The sequence below is a fragment of the Balaenoptera borealis genome, assembly GCF_965194805.1.
Source record: "Balaenoptera borealis genome assembly, chromosome: 16".
Taxonomy (NCBI): domain Eukaryota; kingdom Metazoa; phylum Chordata; class Mammalia; order Artiodactyla; family Balaenopteridae; genus Balaenoptera; species Balaenoptera borealis.
In genome coordinates, this window is record NC_138872.1 from 81,216,480 (window position 1) to 81,231,978 (window position 15,499).

The 15,499-nt window shown below is 46.6% G+C and overlaps 1 protein-coding gene across 4 annotated transcripts in view; it reads right to left on the minus strand.

The window, feature by feature from the left end:
* COL26A1 (collagen type XXVI alpha 1 chain) overlaps positions 1–15,499 on the minus strand; it is a 176,371-nt gene that overhangs the window by 125,964 nt on the left and 34,908 nt on the right. For all 4 annotated transcript variants that reach the window (XM_082358782.1, XM_082358783.1, XM_082358781.1 and 1 more), the window contains exon 2: positions 6,143–6,265. In XM_082358782.1, the coding sequence (XP_082214908.1) occupies positions 6,143–6,265 (123 nt within the window). The remainder of the gene's footprint in view (positions 1–6,142; positions 6,266–15,499) is intronic.

The window sequence follows — 15,499 nt, forward strand, 5'->3', positions numbered from 1 at the left end:
AGGCTGACCACAGGACGAACACTGTGGGTCAGAGAGTGACAAATGCTAAGAATAAGATTAAGTGGGATAGGGCTTCCCTGGTGGTGCGGTGGTTGAGAATCCGCCTGCCAATGCAGGGGACACGGGTTCGAGCCCTGGTCCTGGAAGATCCCACATGCCGTGGAGCCTGTGCTCTAGAGCCCGCATGCCACAACTACTGAGCCCGCGTGCCACAACTGCTGAGCCCACGTGCCACAACTACTAGGCCCGTGTGCCTGGAGCCCGGGCTCTGCCACGGGAGAAGCTCCCGCAATGAGAGGTCTGTGCACCGCAACGAGGAGTGGCCCCCACTCGCCGCAACTAGGGGAAGCCCATGTGCAGCAACAAAGACTCAACGCAGCTAAAAATAAATAAAATAAATAAATTTAAAAAAAAAAGATTAAGTGGGATAAAGGCTGGAGCATTATGGGGGCTGAGGTAAGACAGACGCTGGAGCAGAGAACTGAATCACGTAAGGAGATCCAGCTTTTCCAGCTGCTCGGGGTGAAAGCAGTCGAGGCAAAAGGACAAGCAAATGTGAAACTCCGAGGAGGGATGCAGCCTCCAGGCCAGCAAGGTCCGTGTGACCGGAGCCCAGGGAGCGAGGCAGCCCATGAAAGGCCATGGGGTCAGGAAGAGAACAGGGTCCATGTCACATGAGACCTTGGTTGGCCGCAGAGAGAGGTGTGGACTTTTAGGTGAGATGGAAGCTTCTGGAAGATTTGGAGTAGGGTCGTGCCATGATCTGCCAGAAGGAACTGGAGGGGGACAGGAGGGACGTGGGGACACAAGTGAGGTGGCTGCTACAAAAACAATGCATCGTATGTGAAACCAGCAGAACTGGGACCTGAAAGCAGCATGCACGTGATACCCCAGGTCACCAGGGAGCAACCCGCCACCCTCCTGCCCAGCCAGCAGCCGGAGACCACAAAGGGGGTACACCCCAGTTCTAACTCAGATATGAGTTACTGGTGAGGAAGAAAAGTGGGGTAACCCCTCCTTCCTTAACAAATAACAATAACAGAGGTAGAAATGACAATTACATCAGAAATACAGAATTCCTTGAAAGAATGGGAATTAAGTTTTCCTTAACAAAGTTCCTGCTGGCTAAGTTTTGAAGGCAGAGGGAAGGCTCGTGACAAATGCACGTCTGCTCTGATTGAACATTCTGTTCTCAGCTCCTGATGCCAAGGAGAGGGAGAGGCCTCCCTGAAAGGCCTGTAAACACCCACCCCAAAGACAAGACCCTGATGCTTCTGAAACATTATTCCTGTAATTTCTTAAGCCATAAAGTAAAGGGCAGTTGTGAAAATTAATGATCATTTAACATTTTTTCAGTTGAGGTCAGTAATTCAGTACTTAGCTCGTTTGGCTTTTCTTAAAGGTGCCTTACTGTATTTAGAAAATATAAAAACCTCAAGCTGTAATTTTGACATTAAGAAAGCCAGCCCACTGTTCCCTTCCTTCCAAGGTTTTTCAGTAAAGGGAATCCTGACAGTTCATTCTCTAAACCCAAATACAATACAATGGCACGTGCGTGTGTGCGCACATGCGTACGTGCTCTTTTTTGCTTCCACCTTGGGAGCTGACTGTGGGGTGCACCCAACACACGGGACTGTGGCTAAAGTCGAGGCATAAACTCTTCGTGTGCCTCAACTCCAAAGACAATATGAGTTTGCTGAAGTCAAATCCCATGTCTTGTAAAGAGCCACTTCCAAGCTTGGCTCCCCACTTGCAAAAAGCGAGACTGGTGGGGTCGGAATTGTGAGACAGGCATAGCCTTGCTTCTCAGTGGCCTGAATTCTGGGACCAACCAGCAGCTTCGCTGTTTGAAGGGCAGGGCGGCCACTCCAACACTGAGCAGGAGCCACACTGTCAGGTCCACTTATAGACCAGACTCCAAAGACCCTTCCTCTCAGAAGATGCTCCCAGGATCAGGGGGTGGTGACCTCGGCATCTGACGCTCCCTGATGATGAGAAAGGCAGGAGGTTCTTGGAATTCGGCTCCTGGGACATGAGGGAGGGAGGGAAAGGCGGGGGGCGGGTCTCTGTGCCCTCTGCTGAAAAGGAAAGGGGGTCAGCATCTTTTCTTCACTATGGATCCATTGGCCATCCCTCTAGCACAGCATTTAAAAGCAGTCCTTTAGGGACTTCCCTGATGGCACAGTGATTAACAATCTGCCTGCCAATGCAGGGGACACAGGTTCGATCCCTGGTCCGGGAAGGTCCCACATGCCGTGGAGCAACTAACTCTGTGCACCGCAACTACTGAGCCCACGCGCCTAGAGCCCGTGCTCCGCAACAAGAGAAGCCACCGCAATGAGAGGTCTGCACACTGCAAGGAAGAGTAGCCCCCACTCGCCACTACTAGAGAAAGCCCGCACGTAGCAACACAGACCGAACGCAGCCAAAAATAAAATATAAATAAATAAATAAATTTAAAATAAAATAAAGTTAAAAAAAAGCAGTTCTTTGCCTTCAATTTTTAATGGATGTATCCATTTACTTAGCCATTCCTCCTGCAGAATGAGTATATAAAAACACTTGTGTACCATGCGGACCCCAACTTAAGAACCTCTACTACTAAAAAATGATGAAAATAGAAAATCACTATTTGGCTAACACCATAATAATAATTATGGCAAGCAAGAATCACCAATGGATGCTAAAATTACTGGGTGAAAGTAGGATGAGGAACAGGACGTTTGCCTAGACTCAGATATCTCCCCGAAAGATACTTATAAATGACAAAGGGAGAAATAATTACACAACAACCTGGCAGACACCACCTTAATCAAGTGATCAAAGTTAACATCTCCAGTATTGATTGATGTACATCCTAATATGATGCCCTGAGAAAGGTACAACATGCCTTTTACAGTCTCCTTGCCAAAAATGCATAATCTCCATCAAATAACCGGCCAGTACTTTCACAAGTGTTAAGGTCGTGAAAGACAAAGTAAGACTAAGAAATGGCCCCAGATTAGAGGAGACTAAGGAGATATGACAACTTAAATGAAAAATGGGGGAAAAAAAAACAGAAAAATGATATTAGTGGGACAGTTGGTAAAATTTGAATAAGGTCTTAGTTTATAGTATTGCATTGTTGTTAATTTCTTGGCTTGGATAATTGTACTATGGTTATAGAAGACATTAATCTTTTTTTTAAGATTTTTTTTGATGTGGACCATTTTTAAAGTCTTTATTGAATTTGTTACAATATTGCTTCTGTTTTATGTTTTGCTTTTTTGGCCGCAAGGCATGTGGGATCTTAGCTCCCCAACTGGGGATCGAACCCGCACCCCCTGCATTGGAAGGCAAAGTCCCAACCACTGGACTGCCAGGGAAGTCCCAGAAGATATTAATCTTAGGGGTATGCTATAGACTCAATATTTGTGTCACCCCACTAAATTCATATGTTAAAACCTAATCCCCAGTGTAATGATATTTGGAGGTGGGGACTTTGGGAGGTGATTAGGTCATGAGGGTGGAGCCCTCATGAATGGGATTAGTGCCCTTATAAAAGAGACCCCAGGGAACTCCCTCATCTCCTCTGCCATGTGAAGATACATTGAGAAGAGGGCTGTCTGTGAACCAAGAAAAGAGCTCTCTCCAGACAGTGAATCTGCCAGCACCTTGATCTTGGACTTCTCAGCCTCCAGAACTGTGAGAAATAAATGTTTGCTGTTTAAGCCACCCAGTCTATGGTGGTTTGATATAGCAGCCCAAACGGACTAAGACAGGGAAGCTGGGTGAACGGAAAAGTTATGCAGAAACTCTGTTTACTATTTTTTGCAACACTTACGTAAATCTAAAATTGTTCCCCAAAAAAAGTTTGAAAAAAAAAAAACAAAAAACACTTGTAGGGACTTCCTTGGTGGTCCAGTGGTTAAGACTCTGCGCTCCCAATGCAGGGGGTCCGGGTTCAATCCCTGGTCAGGGAACTAGATCCCACATGCATGCCACAACTGAGGAGCCCACAAGCTGCAACTAAGGAGCCTGTCTGCCGCAACTAAGAACCAGTGCAACCAAATAAATAAATAAATATTTTTTTAAAAACACTTGTAAAAGTATTAAAATATATATAATGATGCAATTGAAGCATGGTCTGGAATGGCTAAACTAGGAAACCACTTAAATATCCATCAATTGAGGACATGCGAAATAAATGATGATACTTTTCTACAGTGGAATACTACACAGCTGTTAAAAATGAGGTGGCTCTATGGGAATATATTTTTCTGGGGGAAAAGCAAGTTGCAGAACAAAATAACATCATTTAGTATTTGTTTAAGATACATTTATAATCAGGGACATAGAGAAGAGACTGGTGGTTGCCAAGGGTGGTGGGGAGGGGATTGGGAGCTTGGGATTAGCAGATGCAAACTGGTATATATAGAATGGATAAACAACAAGGTCCTACTGTATAGCACAGGGAACTATATTCAATATCCTGTGATAAACCATAATGGAAAAGAATATGAAAAGAATGTATACATATGTATAACTGAGTCACTTTGCTGTACAGCAGTAATTAACACAACATTGTAATTCAACTATACTTCAATAAAACATAAATTAAAAAAAGAAAAAGAAAATATATTTACATATATACATATAAGTGGAGAAAAAAGTCTGGAATGACATATTAATAATGGGATTATGGAGGTGGCATTGGGAGAGGAAGAATGCTCATTTTTTACCTTATTCAGTTATTACTGAATGTTTGAACTTTTTCTGCAGTGAGTATATATCACTATCTTCATAATAAAAACAAACAATAATAATTCTGGCCCAGGACCAGACTCTCTGCCACATTTGTGGGTCCCATTAATTCATGCTGCAGGCTGATTCTGGTGTCAGCTCCACGGTGAGCCCTATAGGGGGCAGCACTGTGTGGGCACAGGCCCTGACTCATGGGCTCATTCTCCATTTCTGGTGATGAAAACATATCCAACTCATGATGACCCTCTGATGGTTAATTTTATGTGTCAACTTGGTTGAGCGACAGTACCCAGATATTTGGTCAAATGCAAATGGATGTTGCCATGAAAGTATTTCTTTAGATGAGATTAATATCGAGGTGGTAACCTTTGAGTAAAGCAGATTACCCTCCATAATGTGGTGGGCCTCATCCAATCAGGTGAAGGCTTTCAGAAAAAGACTGACTTCCCCTGAGGAAGAATACATTCTGTCAGCTGATTGCCTTCTGATTCCTTCTGCAACATCAGTTCTTCTCTGGGTCTCCGGCCCATTAGCCTATCCTGCAGCTTTTGGATACACCAACCTCTACCACCACATGAGCCAATTCCTTAAAAATCTCTCCATCTCCTATATATATATATCCAACACAGACACACACACACACACACACACACACACACACACACACACACACACTTATTCTATTGGTTCTGCTTCTCTGGAGAACCTTGCCTAATACAGACCTCATGCAGTAAGTCCTTTCAGCAGAGGGCACAAAGAGCTCTCTTAACACAGAAGGGAAAGGGATTTGGAGTTTGAGGAGGGTGGTCCCAGGCAGAGATGAGGAAGGGTCTTTGAGGCAGACACGCAGGGCTGGAGAGGTTTGAGGGTGAGGGCGTAAGGGAAGCCAGTCCCTGGAGCTGCAGCAGGGCCTGGAGGGGGAGAGGACAATGAGGCACTGCAAGGTGGGGTCTCAGAGACCCAGAAGGTCTGGTCATTCATTCAGAGCTCTCCCTGTGAACGTCCAGGAGCTGGTGAGGGCTGGGAGAGAAAGGCACTGGCGAGAGGAGCAAGACTGTGAAAGGGGCCAGGCTTGAGGTGGGCGGGGCTGTGGGGGCGGGCCTATGAGGGGCGTGGCTTGAGAGGCGGGGCTTGTGGGTGGTGTGTGAGGGGGCCTCACCTGGCCCTTCTGCTCATCAAATACCCACTGGATTGTGAGGACTCTTCCGTGTGGGGAGCATGTCCCTTTCATCTTTGCGCACGCACACCCCCCATGCCCCATACACAAAAGGTGCTCCATAAATGCGTGTCCGACTCTGTTTCCGAGAGTCAACCCCCTATCCCAGCAGCTGTGCGAGGGTTGGATTCATCCAAGGGAACAGAAAGGCAAGGCAGAGCTGGTCAGCCCCGCGGCCTTTACCTCACGAGGTTGGCGCAGGGCCCGGGCCACCGGCAGCTCTGGTACACGCGCTGGACCACTGTCTCTGAGCCGTTCTGCACCTGGCAGGACACCGTCCGTGTCACCGTGTGATGGCACCAGTGCCTGTGGGGAGAGCAACAGTCAGGTCAGTCCTGCCTGTTCCTGAGGTGCCGACTGTGGATCAAAAGGCCGTGCGGGCCGAGGAGGGGACCCTCCACAAGCCTGAGGGACGGTGCTCCTGGGTAAGGGGCCCACTGAGACCCTGCGTACCAGTCTAAGGGGAAGGGAGAGTACCCACACCCCCAGCCATCAAGCCCCAGCATCATTTCAGTCTTCAAACACTCCGTGCGAAATCAGTGATAAAGGCTGTCCCCCTGCCAGGAAATCCCACTCTGGAGGGGAAGACGCTCGGCGAGATGAAGAGAACACACGGGAACACTGGGTCACAGGAACAAGCACAGGATGAGCACAGGGAGCTATGGGAAGCCAGCAGGGCCCCCAACCCAGGTCCTAAGAAAGGCCAATCAGCTGAGAACTGAAAGGTCAGAGTCAGCAGACCCAAAGTGTGGGGGCAATGAGGGGGGCACAGTTCACAGAGGAGAGAGCAGGGTGAGCAAGGGCACGTTGGTGAGACGGACTGCAGCCGCCCAGGGACCAGCGTGCAACTAGGCGCGGCCTGAAGGCTGGAGGAAGGGGAGTAGCCAGGAGAAAGGAAGAGGCGGGGAACCTGCCAGAGGTGGGTCTTATGACATTGGTGGGGAGCCACTGAAGGACTGGGGGGTGGGCGCAGTGGGGAATGACTCAGATGGGTCTGATTTTAGAAAAGCCCCTCTGGTGCAGTGTGTAAGAGCTGAGGAGGCCTGAGCTGGGGCCTGCAGCGGGGAAGAGGGGACATGTGCAAACAATATGGTGATTGGATCAAGATGGCAGACACCTCCCCCTCCCATCTCCAGATCCTAGATATTGAAAATCTAAAAATAAGTCCCCACTGTGATATCGGCAAGATGGTGGGAGAGGAGGTCCCTTACTCAGTACCCTTCAGTAGCAATAATTTGGCAGCCATTCTCGAACAAAAATGCCTTTGTGGGAGCTTTGGTATTTTTGCAAACTATTTATCTGATAAGGATTGATATCCAAAATATATAAGGAACTCATAAAACTCAATAGCAAAAAAATAATAATAATAATCCAATAAAAATGGTCAAAAAATCTGAATAGACATTTTTCCAAAGAATACATCTAGATGGCCGACAGGTATATGAAAAGGTGCTCAACATCACTAATCATCAGGGAAATGCAAATCAAAATAAGATATCACCTCACACTTGTTAGGATGGCTATTATCAAAAAGACATGAGACAACAAGAGTTGCTGAAGGTGTGGAGAAAAGGGAACCCTGGTACAGTGTTGGTAGGAATGTAAATTGGTGCAGTCATTATGGTAGGTTCCTCAAAAAATTAAAAATAGAACTACCATATGATCCAGGAATCTCACTTCTGGGTATCTATCCAAAGGAAACAAACTCAGTATCCCGAAGAGATATCTGCACCTCCACGTTCATTGCAGCATTATTCACAACAGCCAAGATGGAAACAACCTAAGTGTCCATCTACAGATAAATGGATAAAGAAAATGTAATGTATATATACAATGGAATACAATTATTCAACCATAAAAAAGAAGGTAATCCTACCATTTGTGACAACATGGATGAACCTAGAGGACATTATGCTCGGTGAGTAAGTCAGACAGAGAAAGACAAATCTGTATGATCTCACTTATAAGCAGAGTCTGAAAATGTCAAACTCATAGAACCAGAGGGTAGAATAGTGGTTGCCAGGGGAGGGGGAATGGGAGAGATGGGGAGATGTTGGTCAAAGGATACAAACTTCCAGTTATAAGATGAATAAGTTCTGGGGATCTAATGTACAGATTAGATCTGTACATAGCGATTATAGTTCATAATACCATATTGTATATTTGAAATTTGCTAAGAGAATAGATCTTAAGTGTTCTTACCACACACATAAAAAAGGTAGCTATGTGAGATGATAGATGTGTTAATAATCCATGGTAATCATTTCACGATGTATATGCAATTAATTCATCATGTTTTAAACCAAAAAAATCAAGTTGTACAACCTGAATAAACACTTTTTAAATTTGTCAATCGGAGCTCAATAAAGCAGAAAATACAAATAAATAAAAATAAGTCCCTAACAGCATTGGAAAACAAAAAGCAGTGGGCCAGATATTTTGAGGAATCCTTGAGAGACTAAAAGCACATGGGAATAAATTGAAGGAGGAAGCACAGTCCAAAACACGCAGGGAAGACTGGGGCTCAAGGTGGGTGCAACATAGGAGCAGCAGAGGTGACTGTCAAAGGACCATGGTAGAAGGAGCCAGACAGGTAAGACCAGGATCCCTATCCCTGCTGGTGTCAAGAATCAGGCATTGAACTCACTTGTTTTGTGGCAGGTGTGGTCAGAATGGGTGCCTCAAAGGCTGATGACCTCCAGAAGAAACAGGGACCCTCTCAAGGTCAGACAACTGAATTCTTGCACATTCTTTATCCTATACCACCAACCCTCCAAGAGGCAAAGCAGCAGTGAACAGAGAAACAGAGACAAGCTAATGGAAAACCCCAAATGCCAAGAATTTCAAATTTAAGAAAAAAGGCCAATACCCTGAAAGAAAGGCACTGACTCAACAGATAATAAATCACACTTCAAGAAAAAACAATTAATGAAGCAAATAATGGAGACAGTTTTTTCAAGCACAATTAAAGTCCTTAAAGAGATAGAATTTTTCACTCATAAGAAATATTATGAAATCAAAAAATTAGATATGTTAGAAATGAAATGTATGACTGTGAAAATAAAAAGGCTCAACAGATGGGCTGAAAACACAGAACAGACAAAGCTAAGGAACGAGCTGATGAGCTGGAAATCTGAGCCGTGAACTTTCCAAGGATATACTGCAAAGGGACATAGAGATGGAAAATGTGTGAGAAAAGGTGAGGTACCTGGAGGACAGACCAAATTCCAGCATACATGGAATTTGTAGCCCTGGAAGGGGAGATCAGAGAGAGCACAGGGAAGTATAGACTTGAAGCAATAATAAAGAATATTTCCCAGAGCTGAAGAAAGACATGAATTCTTTTGTGTGTGTGTGAATAATGTTTATTTTTTAGTTTTTAATTGAGATATAGTTGATTTACAATGTTTCAGGTGTATAGCAAAGTGATTCAGTTATATATACATATTCTTTTTCAGATTCTTTCCATTATAGGTTATTACAAGATACTGAGTATAGTTCCCTGTGCTATACAGTAGGTCCTTGTTGTTTATCTATTTTATATATTGTAGTGTGTATCTATTAATCCCAGATTCCTAATTTATCCCTCCTCCCACCTTTCCCCTTTGGCAACCATAAGTTTGTCTTCTACGTCTGTCAGTCTATTTCTGTTTTGTAAATAAGTTCATTTATATCATGTTTTTCGATTCCACACATAAGTGATATCCTATGATATTTGTAAAAGACATGAATTCTTAATTCCAAAGGGCCCACTGAGTGCTAAGCAAGATGAACAAAGACAGGCATATTTCGGTGAAATTTCAGAACACTCAGAATGAAGAGAAAATACTAAACACTGAAGAAAGAAAAGAAAAAACAAATCACCTACAATAAACTGAAATTAGATTTCTTATGAGCTATATCAGAATCAAGAATATAGTGACACAACTGCTTTAAAGTTTTGAGGGGAAATATTTAGAACCCAGAATTCTATACCTGAACAAACTCTTCTTCAAAGGTGAAGGCAAAATAAAGACATTTTCAGATGCACAAGAACTCAGAAAGTTTACCAGTCACCTTTTCTGAAAGAATTACTAGAGGATGTATTCCAACAAACTAACGGACATAGGAGAGCGTAGGAGGAATATATTAAATATGAGGAGCAGTTATAAACAAAGAAACAATAATAAGATTTAAAAACAGCCTAGATCTCAATATGGACAATGGCAAAGAAGGGGCAGAAGGAACTAATATTTGCTGAGATTTTTGTCTTGTTTAAGGAAAGGCTATAGAAACTGTGCAACTTTAAGTGCAGTAGATAAATATGCAATTAAGTTTTTAAAATTTTTTAAATTTTAAGATAAATACTAGGAAGCGTAGGAAGAGGACATAAAACTGACAAACCATGAAAGAAAGAAGTAAAACAAAGAAAATTTGATTAACCCAACAGAATGCTAGAAAAGCAAGAAAGTAGCAACAGAAAACACAATAATTAGAAGACAATGGAATTAGAAAGGAGAAGAAAGGAATTAACAAAGATGGAAGCAGAAATTAATGAAATAGGGCTTCCCTGGTGGTGCAGTGGTTAAGAATCCACCCCCCAACGCAGGGGACACGGGTTCGCTTCCTGGTCGGGGAAGATCCCACATGCCTTGGAGCAACTAAGCTTGTGCACCACAACTTCTGAGCCTGTGCTCTAAAGCCCTCAAGCCACAACTACTGAGCCCACGTGCTGCAACTACTGAAGCCCACGCACCTAGAGCCCATGCTCTGCAACCAGAGAAGCCACCGCAATGAGAAGCCCGCGCACCGCAAGGAAGAGTAGCCCCCGCTCACTACCACTAGAGAAAGCCCGTGTGCAGCAACGAAGACACAACGCAGCCAAAAATAAATAAAATTTTTTAAAAAAGAAATTAATGAAATAGATTACTTTCAAAAGTGAATCAACAAAATCAAACACAGGTTTAAAAAAATCAAATAGACAAAACCTAGACAACTTTTAATGAGAAACAAACAAAAGACATAAGAAGACATTAAGAGCAAGAAAAAAATCCATATAGAGATTAGAAATTGTAAATAAATATTATGTCTGATCTTACATCAACATTTTTCAAAATCTTGACAATTGGACAACTTTCTAGGAAAATATATTGACACAGTCAAAAATACCATGAAAGAACATGAAAAAGTAATCAAAAGTTGATCCCTCTCCCCAAAGGTATCAGGAGACCTGGTTCTGCCACGAGTCTGCTGTGTGACTTGAGCAAAGTGATGTTCCCTCTCTGAGCCTCAGTTAAATGAAAAAAATTCTACCTCTCAAGGTTATTGTGAGGACTAAATGAGCAGGTCCATGTGGCACTACCTGCCCCAAGGTGTCATGATTGATTAGCTGGCTACTGAAACCCCACCATGTTTATACAAGTGTAAGGACTGTCCTTCCTATTTTGCAGATGGGAAAAGAAGTACTGAGAGATGAAACCTCACTGACCATGGCTCAAATCAGAGGCCGAGCTGGGAAGGGAATCCAGCCTTCCTGCCCAGGCGGCCAGTAGGGTCCCACCTGTACAATGCAAACCACTGCCTCTGCTAGTTACTCAGGGAAACTGGGCCTGGACCCCTCCTCTATCTCTACCAGGGAGCTTCAGCACCACCTCGGGCATTCAGCATGAGTCTCTTCGGGATGAACTGCTGTCCAATCCAAGGACAATGCTCCACCCTGAGATCTGCCCCTGGCCATCTGGAACAGACAGAGTCCAGCCACTTCTGGGTCACAGCTTTCTATAGGGAAATGAGCTATGAATTGGAAAACATTTTTAAATGCCTTGATTCATCATCTCCAGACATTTGATCTTTTAATGGGCTGTAAATGGCTTCCCCAAATTAAAATCTGGCCAAAAACAACGAAGAAGGCAGGCAGAGACAAGGAAAGAGGGCTCCGGGCCTTTTCAGATGGAATTCTAAACCCCATTCATCTCCAGGCACCCGCAGTTCCAGGGAATCTCGGTGTCAGGCACTCTGCTCCCATATGGGGTCCCCCTTAGGATCCCCGTCTCCTGAGTATCATATCTGTGTCTCCTGTTTTGTGGGTGGTATCACACCACCGCCCACCCCCACCCCCACCCCTGACCATGATGGTGCACAGTGATGGGTGAACAAGGCTGTAAGGGCTACAGGATGACTCCGCCCAGAGACAGGCTTGGCAGGAGAAGTATATCCCTTCTGTGACCCTGCTGGAAGGACTGGCCCAGGGGCAGAGATTTTGGGAGTGGCAGGGCTGGTCTTCAAACTGCCTAAGAAGTAAGGGTGGCCTCAGCAGCCTTCATCAGGATGGGGCAGGACTGGCTTTATTTGGGGGCATCATCTCAGCGACATCCCTTCATCATCTCCCCCCCGCCCTCCTCAGCTGAGCTCTCGTGGAGAGTCCAGGATGGGAAACTCACTCCCAGCCTTGGGGACAGATCTGCTCCCCTCCAGGTCCGTTTCCTTATGAGGAGACGCCCGCTCCCTGATGGGGAAGAGCAACTGACTTGGCCCTGCTCCACCAGGCCTGGGGGCTGCTCCTACAGCAGCTTTTGCCACGCTACGTGTCTGGCTCTGTGGCTTGGCCAAGCTGTGAAATCCTTAATTTAGAGTCCTTTGGGAAAACAAGTGCTAAGTGCTTTCAGGAAATCATGTCATGATGGAATGGAGGGGTCTTCAGGACACCGCCAGCCCATGTCCACCTCTGAACATAACTAAGCAACCCATCTATTTCAGCCGGGGGATGCCACCACATCAGCCCTTCTCCCCTTAACCCTGGGACCCCCTCCCGCACCGGCCCATGAGCCCCAGTTCTATCTGAGCTTTGCTTTGGGACCTGATCTCACCTTCCCCTCCACCCCCAGGACCCTGAGCCTGAACCAAGCCTGAGGGCTTTGACAGTGATCTCCCTCCCCACGAGGACCACCCAGTCTGCCCCCATGTCACTGTCCCATGCTCTGCTCCACCCCAATGTGGCATCACCTCAAAGCTTCCTCTTGAACCCCAACATATGTGCCCCACTTGCATGGACACACATCCTCATAGCCCATGGAACACCTCAGGACACACCATTTCAATCCATCCACTACGGAGACCATCGCTATCCAACCCCTTCTCGCTCCATCTTGGTGACCAGCACCACTAAGTTCCCGGTCCCCTGACCCAGAACCCCCAGGGGCAAATCGCCACAGAACCCACATTTTCCCTCCCTTACTCTCCACAGCTGATCAGCCCCCACGTCAGGCAAGTCCTGCCTGCATCCCAGCCCTGGTCCCGTAGTCCTGATTCCCACAGCCAAGCCCCTGCTGGTCGGCCAACATCCGCCCTGTTTCCCTGCAGTCTCCTCGAGGTGCCACCAGAGGGCGCTCCCTAAACCACAAATCTGGCCCTGTCACCTGGCCTCTGGAAACCCTTTCCTAGCTCCCCATCCTCCACGGTTCCCACCCACCTCCCTGTTGTCACCTCCCACCACGCTCCATCTTGCCATTTACCCTGTCACATTGTCCTCCCTGGCATGCCATCCCCTCTTCTTTCACTCAGCCAACTCTTACCCTACCCGTCTCCATTCAGGCTCTGTCCCCTCCTGGAAGCCCTCCCTGACTCCCTGACCCCCTGCCCTCCCTGTATGCCTCTATCTTAACCCTCATCACACCCGAAGACCACAAGCTCCAGAGGACAGCAGGCTCAGGGCAGGCCCCATAAAGGTGTGCTCATCTGACCCCAAGCCCCACATCCCAGAGGGACCTTTTCCCATCCACATTCACTCACTCTCTTACCAAAAACTGCTTCTCGGGCTCAGCACCGTGGGGTTTGCTCCTGTGGCTGCAGCCACCCACCTCAAGGTTGGGGGTGTCCTGTGTCAGGCCCCTCTCCACCTGGCCCTCACCGTTCTATTACCTGACCACACCTGCCTGACCCTTACAGAGGCCAATTCCAGGGGGGTTGCCTGCCAGCTTGGCTCAAGAAACTCTGTGAGAACTGAGGTTTGCAACCTAAAGGCCATGGCCAAGTGGATAGGCAATTCGGATGACGCTGAGGCCACACCCATGACAAAGAGCCCACAGGGCCTGGGCTGGTCCCCTGAGAGATGCAGGCAGAGGAGACAGCCCCCAGCCCCTTCCAGGGACGGGAAGAACAACTCTGGCGCAAATAGAATCAGCCTGCCAGGACCCTTACCATACAGAGACCCTCTTCTGCGGGCAGAGTCAGGCCCGGTACCCCAAGACCCGTTTTATGGTTGGCAAAGCAGTTTCACATACTGTTATAGGCTGAATTGTGTCCCCCTCACACACAAATTCATACATTGAAGCCCTAACCCCAATTACCTCAAAATCTGACTGTATTTGGAGATAGGGTCTTTAAAGAGATAATTACATTAAAGTGAGGGCCTTAGGGTGGGTTCTAATCCAACAGGACTGGTGTCATAAGAAGAGGAAGTTTGGATTCGAATGTGAACACAGGGAGAAGGTGGCCACCTGAGAGGCCTCAGGAGAAAGCACCCCTGTCAGCACCTTGATCTTGGACTTCCAGCCTCCAGAACTTTAAGGAAATTAACTTCTGTTGTTTCAGCTGCCCCCTGTGTGGTACTTTGTTATGGCTGCCCTAGTCAACTCACACACATACGTGACCTTGTTTAATCTTCTCAACAAGTGTCAGGTAGGAATTCTACAAAGAAGGAACCCCAGACTGCAGGGGAGACTCAAGGTCACACAGTGATAAGTGATCAGTTTAGGCTCTTTTCTTTTTTTTTTTTGAATTGAAGTATAACTGACCTACAACACTATGTTAGTTCCAGGTGTACAACATAGTGGTTCAATATTTCTATACATCACAAAATGATCACCACGATAAGTCTAGTTACCATCTGTCACCAAAGTTTTTACGATATCATTGACTATATTCCCCATACTGTACATTTTATCCCTGAGATTCGTTTATCTTGTAGCTGGAAGTTTATACCTTTTATCTTAGGTCTTGAAGATCAGCCTTCTAATTCCAAACCCCAGGCTGTATCCACCTTGCCAGTGAGGACAGCAGAGAGTTAGACAGCAAATACAGCATCCCCTGGCAGGCCCTTACGAGCCGTGTCCCTCAGGGGACCACCTCACATGCAAAACAGCAAGCAGAGGGGACGGTCCCCACCTCATGCGTAAAACCACTGGGACAACTGTTGAGGGCAGTTCAGGCCACAGCAGGGCTCATAGGGTGGGCTCCGAGCCGGTCCTGTTCCCTGCCCCCTCCTCCCTGCGGTTACCTAAGTCAGACCTCCATTCAGCCTCACACAATCCTGGGTGGTCAGAATGGCTGTTATGCCAGTTTTCCAGGTAAGGAAACCGAGGCACATCCAAGGCCACCCAACAAGTCAACAGACAACCCAGATTCGAGCCGAGCCCTTAGCCACCTGGCTACCCTGCCGAATTGACTTAGAGCTCACCCTGAGTGCGTGGGTCTTGGCATACGGCGGTCTGTCCACCTGGGGCCGTGCTGCCAGGAGAGGGCCGTGCCACAGACCATGATGAAGGCAGCGGGGCTGCTGAGAGA